The sequence below is a fragment of the Pavona decussata genome, unplaced genomic scaffold (assembly GCF_977016875.1).
Source record: "Pavona decussata unplaced genomic scaffold, jaPavDecu1.1 SCAFFOLD_156, whole genome shotgun sequence".
NCBI classification, from domain to species: Eukaryota; Metazoa; Cnidaria; class Anthozoa; order Scleractinia; family Agariciidae; genus Pavona; species Pavona decussata.
Window position 1 is genome coordinate 6,800,231 of NW_028145568.1, and position 15,665 is coordinate 6,815,895.

The 15,665-nt window shown below is 37.7% G+C and overlaps 1 protein-coding gene across 1 annotated transcript; it reads right to left on the minus strand.

Moving 5' to 3' along the window:
- Positions 1-3,510: 3,510 nt before the first annotated feature.
- On the minus strand, positions 3,511-15,201 carry LOC146465586 (galanin receptor type 1-like). The gene is made up of 3 exons (XM_085128657.1): positions 15,055-15,201; positions 6,023-6,535; positions 3,511-5,459 (listed from the first exon to the last, which is right to left on the minus strand). Exons 2-3 carry the CDS (start codon positions 6,409-6,411, stop codon positions 4,706-4,708), a joined length of 1,143 nt encoding a protein of 380 aa, XP_084984783.1. The 5' UTR covers positions 6,412-6,535; positions 15,055-15,201; the 3' UTR covers positions 3,511-4,705.
- Between the last annotated feature and the right edge of the window lie 464 nt (positions 15,202-15,665).

Below are 15,665 nucleotides of genomic sequence, written 5' to 3' on the forward strand. Positions count from 1 at the left end.
GATTTGTAAAGCTCAGTAGTAAAGGCTACTTTTGTCAAATTGTATGATTTTTTAAGACGCAGATGTTATTGAAGTTTGCAAAAAAAAAAAAAAAAAAAGGCGCTTTCTTTGCATACTGCAACATACTCTCCCTCGCACCGTCTTGCATTTGACATTGTCATTGCCGTGACAGTTTTGGAAGGTCGCTAACGTTCATATTTTACTACTAATTTAGGGCGTCCCCACTGTCGTGCTTTACTAACTGGCGTGAAATTTTATCGTTTCCTTCCAACGGTGGTTGTCTTTGGAACTTGTTATTCCGTTTATCTTCGTCAGGGCCGATAAATTAAAGGCTCGCTAAACGCGTGCGGTTGCCTTTGAAAATTTATTGCTTCCCAGGCCGCAAATTAGCCACAAAGCTCTTGCTAAGGAAAAAGAAAGAAACACTTCTGTTTCTTTTAAAGAAATACTTTACTTTTTTTCGGCAAACAGGGAACTCTTGTGTTATATCGACTAAAGTATATGGGATTGTATTAAGTTTCAAAAAATTGTTTAAAATCTGGTTGCAATTTTGTGACTCTTTTGTGTTACTGTAGAACAAGAGTTTTTACTGAGCTTTCAAAAACGTCTTGGCTTCCTTGTTTGCAACACGATGAAAAGGTTGCTTGCCAAAGTGTTATTCGAATTTCTATTGTTTCCGTAAAAATAATAAAAGTTTAGCCAGTAAAGTTGCCTTTTCTTATTGGAAGGATTCTATTTACTGCGATTTGAAAGCAGGGTGTTTTCTTCGCTGCAGTAAATATCTATTTCTATATTCTCACCTGGTTACTGTGAAACTGATCCGTTGATTTGTTTAATAGAAGTTGTTCTCCTCACTTCTGCAGTGTAGCGAAGTTCTTCAAACCTGGTTTTTGATTATTGTTTATCTCTGTTGTAACGACACAAAATGTGAACTCAATGTGGAGCCCGAAAAATAAACCTTATGATGAAGTCAACAAACAAATCTTATGAATTAACACGGCACTGCAAGCAAAATTTCATCTGAATGTCAATGCTGTTAATTTCAATCTGAAACTCTACTGTCATTCCAACGATACGAGTCTTTGTTGTTGCCTTTGGATAAGTAATCAGCATGAGAGAAAATCCTCTCTCAAAGGGATGGCTTTCTGTATTTATCCTTATTTTCTGCCAGACAAGCGGTATCCAAATACTCAAGTTGTCAGTTGTGTGTTCCTTTATTCCTTTAGTCTCAGAAATTAGTTTCGATGAACGTCTTTGATTTAAAATTTTATTTTTTTGTCGACTTAGACTGCATGTTTGATATTTTTTATAATATTGATATCATTGTTGCCATGTACAAACAGCGTCCGTATTATTTGTGATATCATTTTTTTTTTCTCAACATAAAAAATACCGCCTGAAAATTAATTTAATCTTTTTACAACATTCAGGCTGTTGTATTATCCAAATGGTAAGACATTTGGCGACCGAAAAGAAACATTGTTATCAAAGAATTAGCACGCGGGCGCAACTTTAATAACACAGCAAATAAAAGTGATTAATTTTTATTCCACTTTCTCTTCAAGTTGGTTTACTCGGATGTGAAAATGGTGAAAAAGGTGCTACCTTACTTTAGGGGTTTAAAATTCTTGGTCTTGTCACATTTTGAAGGTGAAAACAAATTTATTTAGTGGTCTTTTTTTTTATTAAAAATTTAACAAAGAAATTAAAATCAAATTTATTTTGCTAACAATATCAAGCCAAAATTAAAAAAAAAAAAAAACGGCTGAAATTCAAACTTTCAACTTTTAAGAAGCATCTTAAATGTGTCCTTTTTTATTTACTTTGTTTGCTGCATGTTTGTACATCTTACTTTGTAACATCTTACTATGCCTTTGAAAAGCTGTACAGAAATAACGAAAGGAACACAACTCAGTTATAAAACAAATTCGGTTAAAAATTCAGCAATTCTAAAAAGTCTAAATTTCAGCTATTTCTAATTTTGTCTTGATAATGTTAGTAAAAGAAATTTGATTTCGAATTTTTTGTCATATTTTTAAACTTAAAAGACCACTTCAAATTATGAATGTTGCTCTAATTCAATGAAACACAAAGCCTTTAAAGTCACACAACCGGCGATGAAACCTGTCACTGACTGCGTATTGAATCAAAATTATTGGGATCATTTGGGAAGCTAAGTGATGATATATTTTTGCTAAAGAGGCAAGACCCAACGGGAAGTACGCAAGAATGCTTAGGATGGCCCTACAGTGGTAAACGTGGAGCTATACGGCGGACTGCCCAAGGTCTCTGAGAAGGTGCGTGTGAGGAGGATGGGACTGGTGCGTGCGGCACCCCGAGCTAGCTACCTCTCCTCTCATCTTGTGGGGAGCCATGTTCGGATGTAAATATGGCGGTGTTAGTCCAATTTCACGACTTTCATCTCTCACTTGTGGAACAGAAACTGGATTGTGGCGAAATGTCATCGACATGTTATAACAGATTTTCATAGACGATGGATGGAACTTTCCACTGACATGTAGAAGATCCTGTGAGTGCGAGCCACTTTTAAATTTATTCCTTTGAACTTGGGCTAAATCGCATGTTGCAATAAGTGCTCAAAGTAGATAAACTTTGTGCCCTCAGATTTATTAGAGTAATTAAAGCTTATGATAGCAATTCGTCACATTATGAACGTGAAGTTTCATCGTTTTTTACTTCAAATTATGAGGTTTTGAATGATCTGTATTCTCCAGAACTAACAGCTGCATGTCTTGCAAAATTCACGATCTCGTCAGTGGGTTTCGAGCACAGCCCGGGGTGCGAAAAGTTCGAATCACAAAATTTTAGGAAAATGAAATTACTCCTTTCGTATTTCATATTAGTTACCTACTTGCCAAGATAAGTCGATGGAAGAGTTATCAGCGAAATCTATTTTTTAGATAAAAATTAAAATATGAGGTTCTTAGGGAAAGTAGCTCTTTATCTGCCTAACCCAGCACTCTTACAAACACATGGCAGTCTGTGGCATTTCTCTTCATCATGGTAACACCGAAACCCGCAAATCTATAGAGCAAAACTTAATCTTCCAAATCGACACTCTTAATCTCCACGGGGATTGAACGCTTTTCATTCGACTAATTCAGTTATTCTTGTTTTCCGTATTACCTTGCTCACATCGATTGCGTAGCTCCACTGATCACTATATATACACATACAACCCACAATTCCTTGGTTCGCTTTTACGAAGGGCGAACGCTTGAAACTTCAGCACTCGAATCTCTTTACGGTGGCCAATTTACCTTTAGTTCTCAACTCTGTTATAGACTAAGCATTCGTTTCTAATCCCCACCAACGCAACACCGCGGCCATTCTTTCTTCCTTGATTGAGTAGCCTTCAGTCCACAGGGAGGGATACTTCAACTGATTCAAATGACCTCAGTTCGTTCGTAGCCTGTGAACACGACACAATAAACTGCAGCATTTTGTTATTTTACAACGAAGACATCATCTAACGTATAACATCTTTAACCGTCGTGCATTTATTGATTATTAATAGAGTTTTAACTATAAACTATATTACCATTATAATATGAAAGAACTAACCAGTCCGGTCACTTACCAAAGATTTACAACCACCGACTAAATGACGACAAATAAATTGATTCTAAAACTTGAATGCCATACAGGGTTTTGAAACTTCAGTCAATGTCACCAGCAACAGTCCTTTCCAGGACTACTGTTATCTAGGCGATCACACCAGTCAGACTGCTGGGACTCCTGGGCAGAAACCATCCAATTTTTTCGGTGAGGTAATCATGCCAGCGACCTAAGCTCATGAGCCTTCGGCAAGCAGTCTCGACAGGAGTTACGACAGTTTTTTTTAAAGTAAGCGATTTTGGGACATTTTCATATTCTGACCTTGTTGTCCTTTCTACTTAAATCATTGGGGACCTGATCATTGACGTTTTTCCTCGTTTCCCGCAAACCGCAAACCTCTTAAAGTCACGTGACTCCGATCCTGCCGTCCCGTGTGACGTTTGAGGTTCAGGTTTCAACGAAAAGGACACTGTCTAGAGGTAAGTAAATTATGACAGAGTTTTTCGCTAGTTTTAAAACTATAAAGCCACGTTTAAACGTCAAATTTACTTTCCTTTAAGAGGTTTCAGTTTGATTCAGTTGCGATATTACATTAATTACAAAAAACATTAGTGCATGCATCGATACTATCCACCGTGCAGCCGCCATCTTGTTTTCCTGCGTGTATCCCATGACGCTTAGGTAAAAAATGAATCCTTAATCTTAAACCCGGATTATGTACATACGGCGAACTCCGAACTGTAAACTGTTGGCCGACGTTTGGGGTTTGCGGTTTAAGAGGAAACCGTCAATCTTACGGCTACTAATGTTGCACGTTTCACCCCTCCAACATTAACATTTAAAGGGCGAAGGGATGTCTGAAGTTTTCAGCAAGATCGAGTTATATCGAGAAAATGCTTATTTAGGCGAGAGTGTGTCAACGCATGACTTTGTAACTGTTTGTGGAAGGCTAGGCTCCAGTGTCCTAACTTCAAACTGACCCGTTTGTTTATCTGGTGAGGGATTTGATAACAGGCTGTTATAAATTTAAAGCTTGACTGGATGATTTAATATGGTTCAAAGTTGAGATAAACGGCTTTTAACATAGTTTATGTAGTATGTTTGTTTCACACAATGAAACTGTTCATTACTTGTTCATCGGGCGTCTCCACCGACAACGTAACAGATGAAGGAATCCATTACGAAACTCCTCGTTCATCCCGGCATACAGAATGGGATTCACCGAACTATTAAGGTAAACCATGGAGCTACCCAAAGTAAGAAACGCTTTAATATGGGGTGATTGACTTCCTGAACCAAACTCGTACCACAGCCATATCACTTGGTTGGGTAACATACAGAAGGCGTACAGGAGTACCACTGTCACTAACATCTTGACAATCTTAGTATTGCGTTCCAAACGCTGGATCGCCTTGCGAGGTGCAGTAGGAGGAGAAGGGGGAGATAAGCCCAGTTGAACCTGGTTTGGTCCAGCGATTGATTTCTTTGCGGGAAGTGGTGATCCCGGTAATGATGTCAAGTCGCTGGGTTCTGGTGTGAGAAAACTGTTCAAGGGAACCGAGAGTGTGGAAAGAAGCTCCGGAACCGCTGATTTTTTGGCAAAGCGCAAGGCTTGATGGCGCAGCTTTAACACAACTTTGCTGTAGGCAAACCCAATGATGGCAAGAGGAATCATGAACTGGACGATAAAAAGGCCAACGGTGTACGCATGACGCGTTGAATCATTCGGCCACACTTCTTGGCAATAGTCATCTTTGATTGCCAGCACCAGCAGATACGGTATTACAAGAACAAAGGATACGGACCAAGTGATCACAACGATGATCGCTGTTTGAAATAAAGTGAATCGTGGCCTCCAGGGATGAACAACGGCTCGGTATCTGTGGTAAAGTTATGGGATAAATTAAAAAAAAATGTCATTATTGAGCGGTTTTCAATTGAGAAACGTAAAACCTAGCCTCCCACGCAGCCGTTATTGAGGTCGTCACTTGCGTGACCTGAAACCCAAACGAAAAAACTTTCTTCGGCCAAACGTAGAAGCCCAAACCCAATATGTGAAACAAATGAAATTCGTGTAACTGACACCAAGGGTGGGGAAGTGACTACTAGTAATTAACTGGCTGTGAAAGTGGCCAGTAACTTTAACCAGTCACTGAGCTGGAAAAGCAGTTGGAAACCACGTTTTCTACAAGCGATAATGGAATCACACTGTAAGCAAATAGCTTAGCATTAAATTGACTCAATTACTTGCTGGCCTATTCGTTTTAAAACTTTCAATAGAGCAAGATTAGCAACTAATTTTGCTAAGCCGATTAGGTTACCTCAAGCTAATTCACATACATTCGTTAGATGGCTGTCAGGGTATTTCAGGCGCATTAAATATTAAGTGGTCATATTTTTGTGTTCTGGGCTGCATATTAATAACGTAAACGAGTAACATTACCTGTCATAACTTATTGCTACAAGAGTAGCGGAAGAACACGTGGTAACTGACGTCATAGTGGGCCACAGTATCTTGCACATGACGGGGCCTAGAGGCCAGCGCGGGAAGGTCAACTTAAGAACCACTTCAAACGGTATGCAGAGCAAAGCTACTGTCAAGTCAGCAACCGCCAGATTCACCAGTAGATAGTTGCGGGTAGTGCGCATGCGTGGAGTACGAACAATGACGAGGCAGACAAGTGTGTTTCCGATGGCACTGGCAACAAATATTACTGCAAACATGGTGTACTGCAGAGTATTGAGCCACTTGGACTGGGATCCTGGCTCTTCATCACTAAAAGTACCATCCATTGTGGAGTTTGAGACTGTTATGTTGGCCAAATCAGACATGCTACAAATATTTTTGGCGTTAATTCGATTTCAATATCAAAGTTATGTACCACTCTCCCTTCTACGTTTGAGATGCTTGTTTTTAATATGTGATTTCCAAATGATTTTCACTGTACAGTTCACCCTGAAACACAGAAAAGCGAAATTAATACGGAACCATATATTAAATTACATCTGATTACATTAGTTGTAGAAATGAAAACGAAGGATGTCATTATAAATAAACCGAAGCTAAGGCCTAGGGCAAACGTCGAATCTTAGTCGAACTTAATTCGTCGAACCTATTAATTTTGAAATAGGCGCATGAATGGTGCGACGTTTGCCGCAATTAAGTTCGACTCAAATTAATTTGTTCGACTCCAGCATAAGTTCGACTTGCCAAGTCGGATAATGCGACAGTGGTTCGGCGTTACAGCAAACGCCGTTCTAAACACGCGCTGAACTCAATTCATAAATCATGCAAATTACAAAATAATTGATTCAAATGTGATGGACTGCACAAAAGTCACAAAAATACCGACTCCCCCATCTGCCAAACGCTAGTTCCCCCCCTGACGAGCATGCGCTGTACAAAGACAATTTCGCGACCAGAAATGGCGAGCTATCGAGAGTCATTGCTGACATCGCACAGCGTGATGGAAATGTGTTTTTCGTGTGTCATGAACACTAAATATAAATGATTGAAATGCGAATTACCTATTGGCCATAAATGCTCAGTGTTTGAGTGTTTTCTTTCTATTTTTCGCAATTAATTGCCAAAGAAGAGCCCGACGAACACTGTATTTCGGCATTTCGCTAGCAAGTCCTAGCAATAACTAGCCGCACATCGAGTGAATAGGGACCTTACGAATGCAAGACGGTGACACCAACGCAAACGTCATTTGAAAGTATAACTTTATTTCATTTGTGCTACTTCGCGATTATTTTAACTCATTCAACTTGTATACACAAACGACAAACTAGCCAGGAACCAAATTGGTAGGAGTACCGTTCAAGTTAAGGAAGAGAATGAAAAATTCACTCCCGTGGGTTCACGTTCTCTACAAAACCTTGAATTTGGTCATTTCACGTTGTTGTTTTGCAGAGGACGACAAAGAAATGTACCAAAATTTAAAACGCACGTGCAGAGCGATTGTTTTTGCTCATTAATCTTTTTGTGTTGTGGCGTGTTTTCGTAAGGTCCCTAATAGCACGGGGACACGTGCTTATTCCCGTGTTTCACGAAGTGCAACTTGAGAATTAGGGTCGACGCAGGTTCGACGTTTGCTACCACACTGGAATTAAGTCGACCCTTTGTCGAACCTATTTTTAATAAATTCGACGCGACTTAGATTCGACGTTTGCCCTAGGCCTAAAATAAGGTCACCAAGGCGTCCAGTTTACGTGCGGAGTGCACTTATAAATAAATAAATAAATAAATAAATAAATAAATAAATAAATAAATAAATAAATAAATAAATAAATAAATAAATAAATAAATAAATAGTTTCCCATAGTTTTCTGCCATTTAGTTTAGAAGATCTGCATAGTGCACGAGAACAAGACGGTATTGTACCACCGGACAAAAATTAGCGCACTCCTCCCATAATAGATTAAATTTGAGGAGGCATGCAGCCAGGCAGCGTGGTTGAGCGGCTAGAGCGTCGAGTCAGAACGAGAAGAACCATTTTTGTGCATTAAAAAGGGTCAATTTTGAAAAGATCCAACGATTTAACTCGCTCGAGAACTTCTTTACTCATTCCATTACAAAATTTTAGGATAAACTTGAGAGTAGACAAACTTGCAAGAAAACACATCTTAAATCTATGCCAAGGGTAGCAAATAACACTGTTTAATGTTTTTTCATCTCTATTCAGTAATTTTGCATTTCTCCCTTACTTTGTACATTCCGTTGTTTACCATTGAGATAGAGTGTACATAGCTTCTCTCTCTTGAAAGTTTTTGGGATTCGAGCAATTTTGAGGTAGAAAAGAATCTGCCAGGACGATTTGTAGGAAAGGGCAAGAGATTTGGAAATGCTCAATATTTTGAGAAGCATGAGACGAGTGAGGAAAAGTAAAATGCAGCGCTAGTTCAGTTTTCGAAGCTGGAAAATGTACCTCTACGATTACCTGGATATATATTCCTCCCTTTTGCTTTTGATAAATTACGTTCCTCTGTTAATTTTCCAGTGAGAATTGCTTAATTAAATTTTATTGCTTATTGTCAATTTCTGGTTTCTTTCGTTTCTCGATTAAAAAAATTCTTACGGTTTTCAAAATCTGTTGTAGGTTTTACGCTATCTGAATTTAAGAGTATCCCACTTACATAATAAAGAGAGAATAACAAAAATAGTAGTCCTGAATACCGATGATAAATGGGGGTTGAATATAATGGCAAATGTTATGCCGAAATCACTATGTATGTTAAATTTAACAGCGAATGTATAACGATCAAGTGAAATCTTAAATTCAAGGCACACCTTGAAAAATGGACTTCTTTCATCTACGTGACGTAAGAACTGAACTCAGTTGGTGGTTGGTGAAGATGAATAGAAAGAGAAGAGAAAAAGAGAAGAAAGAGGTGAAAAGAAAAGAGAAAAACCATATTTATCGATGGTGACCTTTTTCGAAACTTTGACATTCTCTGTTGATAACTTTATTGCGTTACCGAATACCGTGACCAAAACGAATACGAATTAGGATCTCCGATGTCACGAAATTTGCTCTACATAACAGTGTCAGACTACAGTGGCTCAGTATGGACATTTTTCCACTCCTTTTTCGAGAAAAATGGGCACTATGTCTGGATGTCATCAACTAATCAAGCAAACACGAGGTAGTTAGGATCTCCGATGTCACGAAATTTGCTCTACATAACAGTGTCAGACTACAGTGGCTCAATATGGACATTTTTCCACTCCTTTTTCGAGAAAAATGGGCACTATGTCTGGATGTCATCAACTAATCAAGCAAACACGAGGTAGAGCGACCTCGCTGGTTGCTAGTTGTCCTTTACAAGCAACTTCCTTCGTTTTTCCGGAAAACAGGATAGTTCAGTTAATTTAGAGTCCCATTTATTAAAATCTGCCAACAGTTTGAAGATTTTCGAAGAAACTGATAGCAATAACCCAATCGATTCCTAAGGTTCTTGATTTAGTGGGAAAAAAAAGACCTTAACTCCAATTATTTAATTCTCACTAAATCACAAATTTTAAATATGGCAGATGTTGAATCATGTCATGAATGAATGAAACCTGGTTTTTATCCTCCTCGATTTGTTCGTGTTTGGTACGTTTCGCTGCAGACGTTAATTAATGCCCAGAGACCACCTTATTACCCTTGTTTAACCAGTAGAGACTTTTTCTGTAAATTGAAGTTTACAATATTTTTCCCAGTGCATGCGCTCTAGTTTGCAAGGGCGATATAATTATGACCATTTTAACTTGTGGCTAACACGAAAATAAATTTTTTTTGCTTTTGTGTGAATCAAACAGCTTGTGACCAAGAACTAAATCACGTTTCTTTTCTTACTTCTTACTTTAGACGACTACACTGGAGTTGTCATACGTACCGCCATACTTATCCGAGGAATACATAAATCAGGTTACCATCTTTAGAACACTTCACGAGAGAGGTTCACTTCTCAGCTCTGTGAGGTCATACAGCTGTCGTTAATTGCATTTTAGGTAGAAAAGGCTCCCATTTATGTACAATGTCGGCTTGGCGAGTTTTCATTTCATGACTTTCCACTGAATTATGAACAAAGCAAGGCGAAAGTTTTTAACTGAACTAATGGTTTCAATTTTTTCACTGAATATGCCTTTTTAATAGCAAGTAAATCGCTTTTAAAAGCTTTCGGTCCTGTCTAATGGTAACTTATGACCCTTAAATGAAAGTCATAAAAGCGATCAAGAATAGGTGCTTTGCTGTAGGATTAACACCATTGTTGATCGAGTTGTAAGCGAATGTCTCTGATTATACCTTTAAGCTCTTAATATCAATAAACAAGATAGTGACGACTTAATTTACACAGAAATTAATTGTTCGTTCCTGGTGTTTCATGTAACAATAGAGAGAGAGAGAGTGATTTTCAGACCTTCACTAGCGCTACTTGTCCATCTTAAAAGCTCTTTTCCAAAGTCAAGGCTTATAATAATAATAATGCTGCTACTTTAACTATCACTTTCCGGGTACACCCCCACCTCGGCTCTCTTGACATGAACTGTAAATAACCTGCTTCCTTTTACAAGAAAACTAAATATATCATTTAAACATTTGAGTTCTGCACAACCAAAGAAAACGCTTGGAACTGAAGCACAACAAATACTGCACTGTAAACTAACACGACGTTAAGGGACGGGATATTCAACGAAGACACCTCTGAAGGTATAGGGTAACAGAGGTGTCTCGCGTCCAAGCGATGTAGCATGTCCGGTTTAAACTGTAGATACCTGAACCCTTATATCAAATTAAAGCTTATAGAGCTGGCTATCAAGCTTAACCAAGAAGTTTGAAATAAAATGAATTGCCGAATTTTTAGCGCTGTTTTTTCGAATCAATTTTTTCACTTGGAGGAGCGACTTCAGAGAGCTAAAACTCAAAAGAATTTGTTCGTTTGCCTTCAAATTTGGACAGTAGCTAGTTTCACATATAAACAACAAAAACGTGTCTGCGAATTTTTTATTTCAAAATGTTTTTTCTCCGAGAGCGATTTTTGTACGATCACTCCACATTTTTTCATCCTATTTCGAAAATGGTCTATAACTTTTCATTGTGATTGAATATGGCAAAACGTAGACACGTTTCTTTTAGCGCTTTGGGTCCGGAGACTGAGGAGCAAATTAAATTAGCGTGAAACAAAATACGCTTTGACTTGTAGCTTTAAAAAGGTGATTCAGACGCTCGCATTAAGAGGTCGTGAAAAATTCGACAATTCATTTTATTTCAAAATTCTTGGTAAAGTTTGATATAAGGGTTTAGGTATCTACAGTTTAAACTGGACGCCCTACATCCCTAAAACGCGAGACGCCTCTGAAGGTATAGGGTAACCCTAACACAATTGATAGGCCTATGTATCTTTGCTGTGTACAGCATACCTTTTGGCTCCTGGACTGCTTCGATGGCAAAGCATTATATATTTCTACATTATATTCCCAATGTATTTTGCAAGTGGCATGTTATATTGATTTGCAAGACAATAGATAAAAGGTTTATTGTGGCAGTTTTGGAGAAAAAGGGGCACTCAGGTATATTAATGTGGGAGTTACATGAAATTGAAAGTGACCCCATGAAAATCTTATTGAAAAAAAAAAAGAGTCTGATATGATTGTTTGATATAACAACGATAACCATGAGAACCCTGGCTCTTGCTTGTTGTCAACGCCCTCGAAAAGTCCTTATCAAAAATATGATGATGATAAGGAGGCAAAAAAAGGAAAGGTGCTCTCCAGTATAACTGAACATCGAAATATTACAATCATAAGATTTTAACTCACTTCACACCCGTTCAAAATTGAGCTCATTGTAGACACAATTAAAACGAAAGGTTGTACTTGTCTGCCAGCTTTACGTACCATTTTCTTATGTTTGTCTTTATAATGCTAATTGCTGTGAAAATAAGTACCTGAAATTATTAGCTGATAGCAAATTTGCACTTAAATTATTCTTTCTCGTCAACACATATGCTAAGAAAAATTATATGAGACAACGAATAAGAATGTATATGAAAACAGTCGCGGATATCTATCGAAGGCCTTAAACAATCGTGAGACAGCCGGAAAGGAAAGAGAAATTTCATAAAATGTTTAATCGAGAATCTTCAAAATGATGCTGTATCAAAGAAATTGTAGACCTTTGCTAATAAAACGACGCATGTCAAGATTACGTCTAAATTTGCACCACAGAGGTAAAACTACGTGTTATTTATTACAAACAGGTTATCTTGAGCGGCAAAAGCTTATTATCATTACGTGGTCGTGGTTGTTTTCGCTCTCAACACCGCTTGTTAAACATGTGAAATCAACAAACTAATTTAACACAACAATCGGTAAAGAAACGAGTGTTTGAAGCGGTGTACATAAAACAACACATGCAACTGACACAACGGGTTTGTTTTCATGGTAATTGAAATTTATGTCGATCTTTTAATTGAAACGTCGATAAAATGCCTAATTCAAGAAGGAATAAAATATAGCACTTAGCTTTGCTTTCCTCGACATCTGACCTTGACTTGCTTCGCAGCGTAGTCACAAATGTAGCCTTGTCCAACTATCGAATTATCTGCACACAACTTTTCACAGGAAAAGGACGAAAAAAGCAGCAAGCAAAACAAATTTTACAAACCGCTTTCTCAGAGCGACGAGGAACAACAGGTTACGCGATAGTCGAATGGTAGCCGCGAAGAAACGCGCGAAACTGTTAGCACCGTTTTGGTTCGCTCAGGCTCATGTTATCAATTTGTCTCGCTCATTTTCAGGCTACCACAAATGGAAAAATTGAATCTATTTCAGCCATGGAGGAGTCAGCAAGGAGGAAAATCGTCGATGTCGTTGAATATTTAACGGACATTTAACGGATTTTTATGGGTAGATCTCCTGCTTATTTTTTTTAAATAAAAAATAGTAATACCCCTTTTAAATGTTTTAACTAAAATATCTACAAACAACGACATACCAGTCGCTCTTTCATTGGGCTTAATGTAGTTTTACAAAAAACCCCAAATTCCAAGCGTCCTAGCCCACAAGTCAAGCTTAATCCTTATAAATTCCACAAAGTTTTCAATATTGTACGACGCCGCTCTCTGGAAAGTGCCCGCACAAGATCTGTCTGAGTCTTCCCGAGGAAATATTTAGCACATGACATTTCAATGTACCTCTGAAAGACCTTAATTGATAAGTTCACCACTGCAATTTTCGCCATAAATTTGCCATTACCCAGTGTCTAGATGGATTATAATCAACTCAACCAAAATCATGTTCTTTTTATTCGAACAGAGAACCTGAAATAGTTATTTCGCTGTATATAATATAACATGTGTGAATCGGCAAACGGGAAGATTTAACGAACGACTTGGAATCACCAGCCTGAGAGGGATCTTCAGATGATATCCCCCCCCCCCCAAAAAAATATATTTTTAATGTTTTAGGCACTTTGAAGGGTTTGGTTCTACATATTGCATTGTAACGTGTAGCCTCTGAAAACTGTTTTACTGGTTCCGATCCGTTCGCCGTCTCTCACTTCCTTAAAAGAATCTGGAGGCGCTAAAACCTAATGAAGGCTACTCTCAATTTCGCCAACCTCCCTTTCTTGTTTAAATACACACACACGCTCAAAAAAAAAAAATGAGAGGATAAAATGAGATAGAAGATATTGATGAAATGAGTGACTCCATATACAGTTTAAAAGTAAAATTGTTATGGAACGAAGATTTAGCTCGGACCAAGTTACATTTTTTATTCGATGTTATTATCTATTCGTTGTTTTGCAGCCAAAGGTATACTTGACAACCAATAATACAAATTTTTGAAAGCAAGACGGAAGGTACTAATTAAGCTGGGAAAAGAGAAATGATCACGGTAAACAAAAAAACTCCCTCTTTTTGAAGGACCTTATTTCCACACATACAAAGAAAATAAAAAACATGCACTTCATTAAATTATCCAAGAACTCTACAGTGATTAATATCTTATAGATTGAGATGCAGGTTAAAAGTAAAGTTTTGGACGAGACAGCTGGGAGAAAAATTATAAAATTAAGCTATACATGAGTATGATAATAGGCGACAAAGTGGACAAGATTTGGTTGTCCTTTCAATGATTTAAAGCGGAGACATGGCAAATGGTTCGAGTTGTTTGCATAGCCATCGGTAAGAGGATCACGTCACACTTCGAAGAAAAATGTCCTTAATTATAATTCGTAGCAAGATTTGGATTTCATTTTTATATTCGACAGATAGCTGTAAAAACGACAGAAGCTTTTTGAGCCGGAAATATGATTTCCCTGAGTCATTTAAGTTTGCAAAAACCATTGTCAATATTAAAATTGATGTGCATAAATAAGCATGGATGAAGAAGCTAATACTTCGTTTCGCATTATAAAGAACGGAAAGATCCGTTATTTCATTCGTTTGTTATCTAGCTAAAAGTATCATTTTAATTTAAACATCCCCGCTCTACTAATGTAGAATTTCAATATCAAAGAGTAAGGTATAAATGTATTGTTGGCATGGCCTTTCCCTGTTAGCCAGCCGTGTATATATTTTAAACTGCTTTCACTTAATAAGTTCGATCATTCTGTAAACGTCGATAAATTTTATGATCTCATGTTAATGCTATAAAACTGAAAACGAGAACTTAATAAACCAGCTGAGCATTGCGAAACCCGGTAGATGCTGAACGCTTCGCGTAAGTGAACAATATCATTATCCAATAATACAAACTTAAGAACTGACTTTGAGGTATCTGAGTTGCTTTTAGCACGCGTGACTTCGGCAGAAAAATATCGTGCAACCATAAAAAGAGATGTGGGAAGAGAGCTCATGATAACAAGCTCATTTAAATGGTCAGATTGTTTTCGTCGCACCCTTTTTGCAATTCTTAGCTAATTTTCATTGCAAACCGTTTAAAAGGCAAGCGATGTTGAGTAAAAATCAATGCTTACTTACCAAGAATCAGCAAATCCAATCCAAACAGGTTCATCTTTGAACGGCCAAGCAGCAGATAGAATCTTTTCGATTCTGATAAGCGCCTTCAAATTCAAACGAGCGCGGAAACACCAGGAACAAACTATCAATCACTAGAGAATACAAACCCTATAATAAAGAACATTATGCAAATTTAGCATTTCAGAACTTTAGTTGCCTAAAATGAAGTTCGTTATTATAAATAACCCACCCTGATATTTAAAGAATATCGGAGGTGCAGCTGTTTTGGAAACAAAATGTCAGCTCTAACTCACAGAAAGAGCGCTGTTCCGGACCTAAATATTGAATAACTGCTATTTAATATAATGATCATGCTCTCAGAAAGCATGATTTTCGTTTAATGAAAAACTTAAGGTGACAAAAGACCGTCAATTTGTGTGACCTTAATTAGTTCCCTTTGTCTGTCTTTTTTCTTTTTGCAAGCACAATATTAAAGGTAAATTGATGTTTGCATGAGATTACATCAGCAAAAGTAAACACTGTAAGTGAAAACGTGGCCAGTCAACCTCGGCTGGATTCTGTTGTTTACCTGGCTTCTGAAACATGAAGGTTTGTATTAAAACATTCATCAG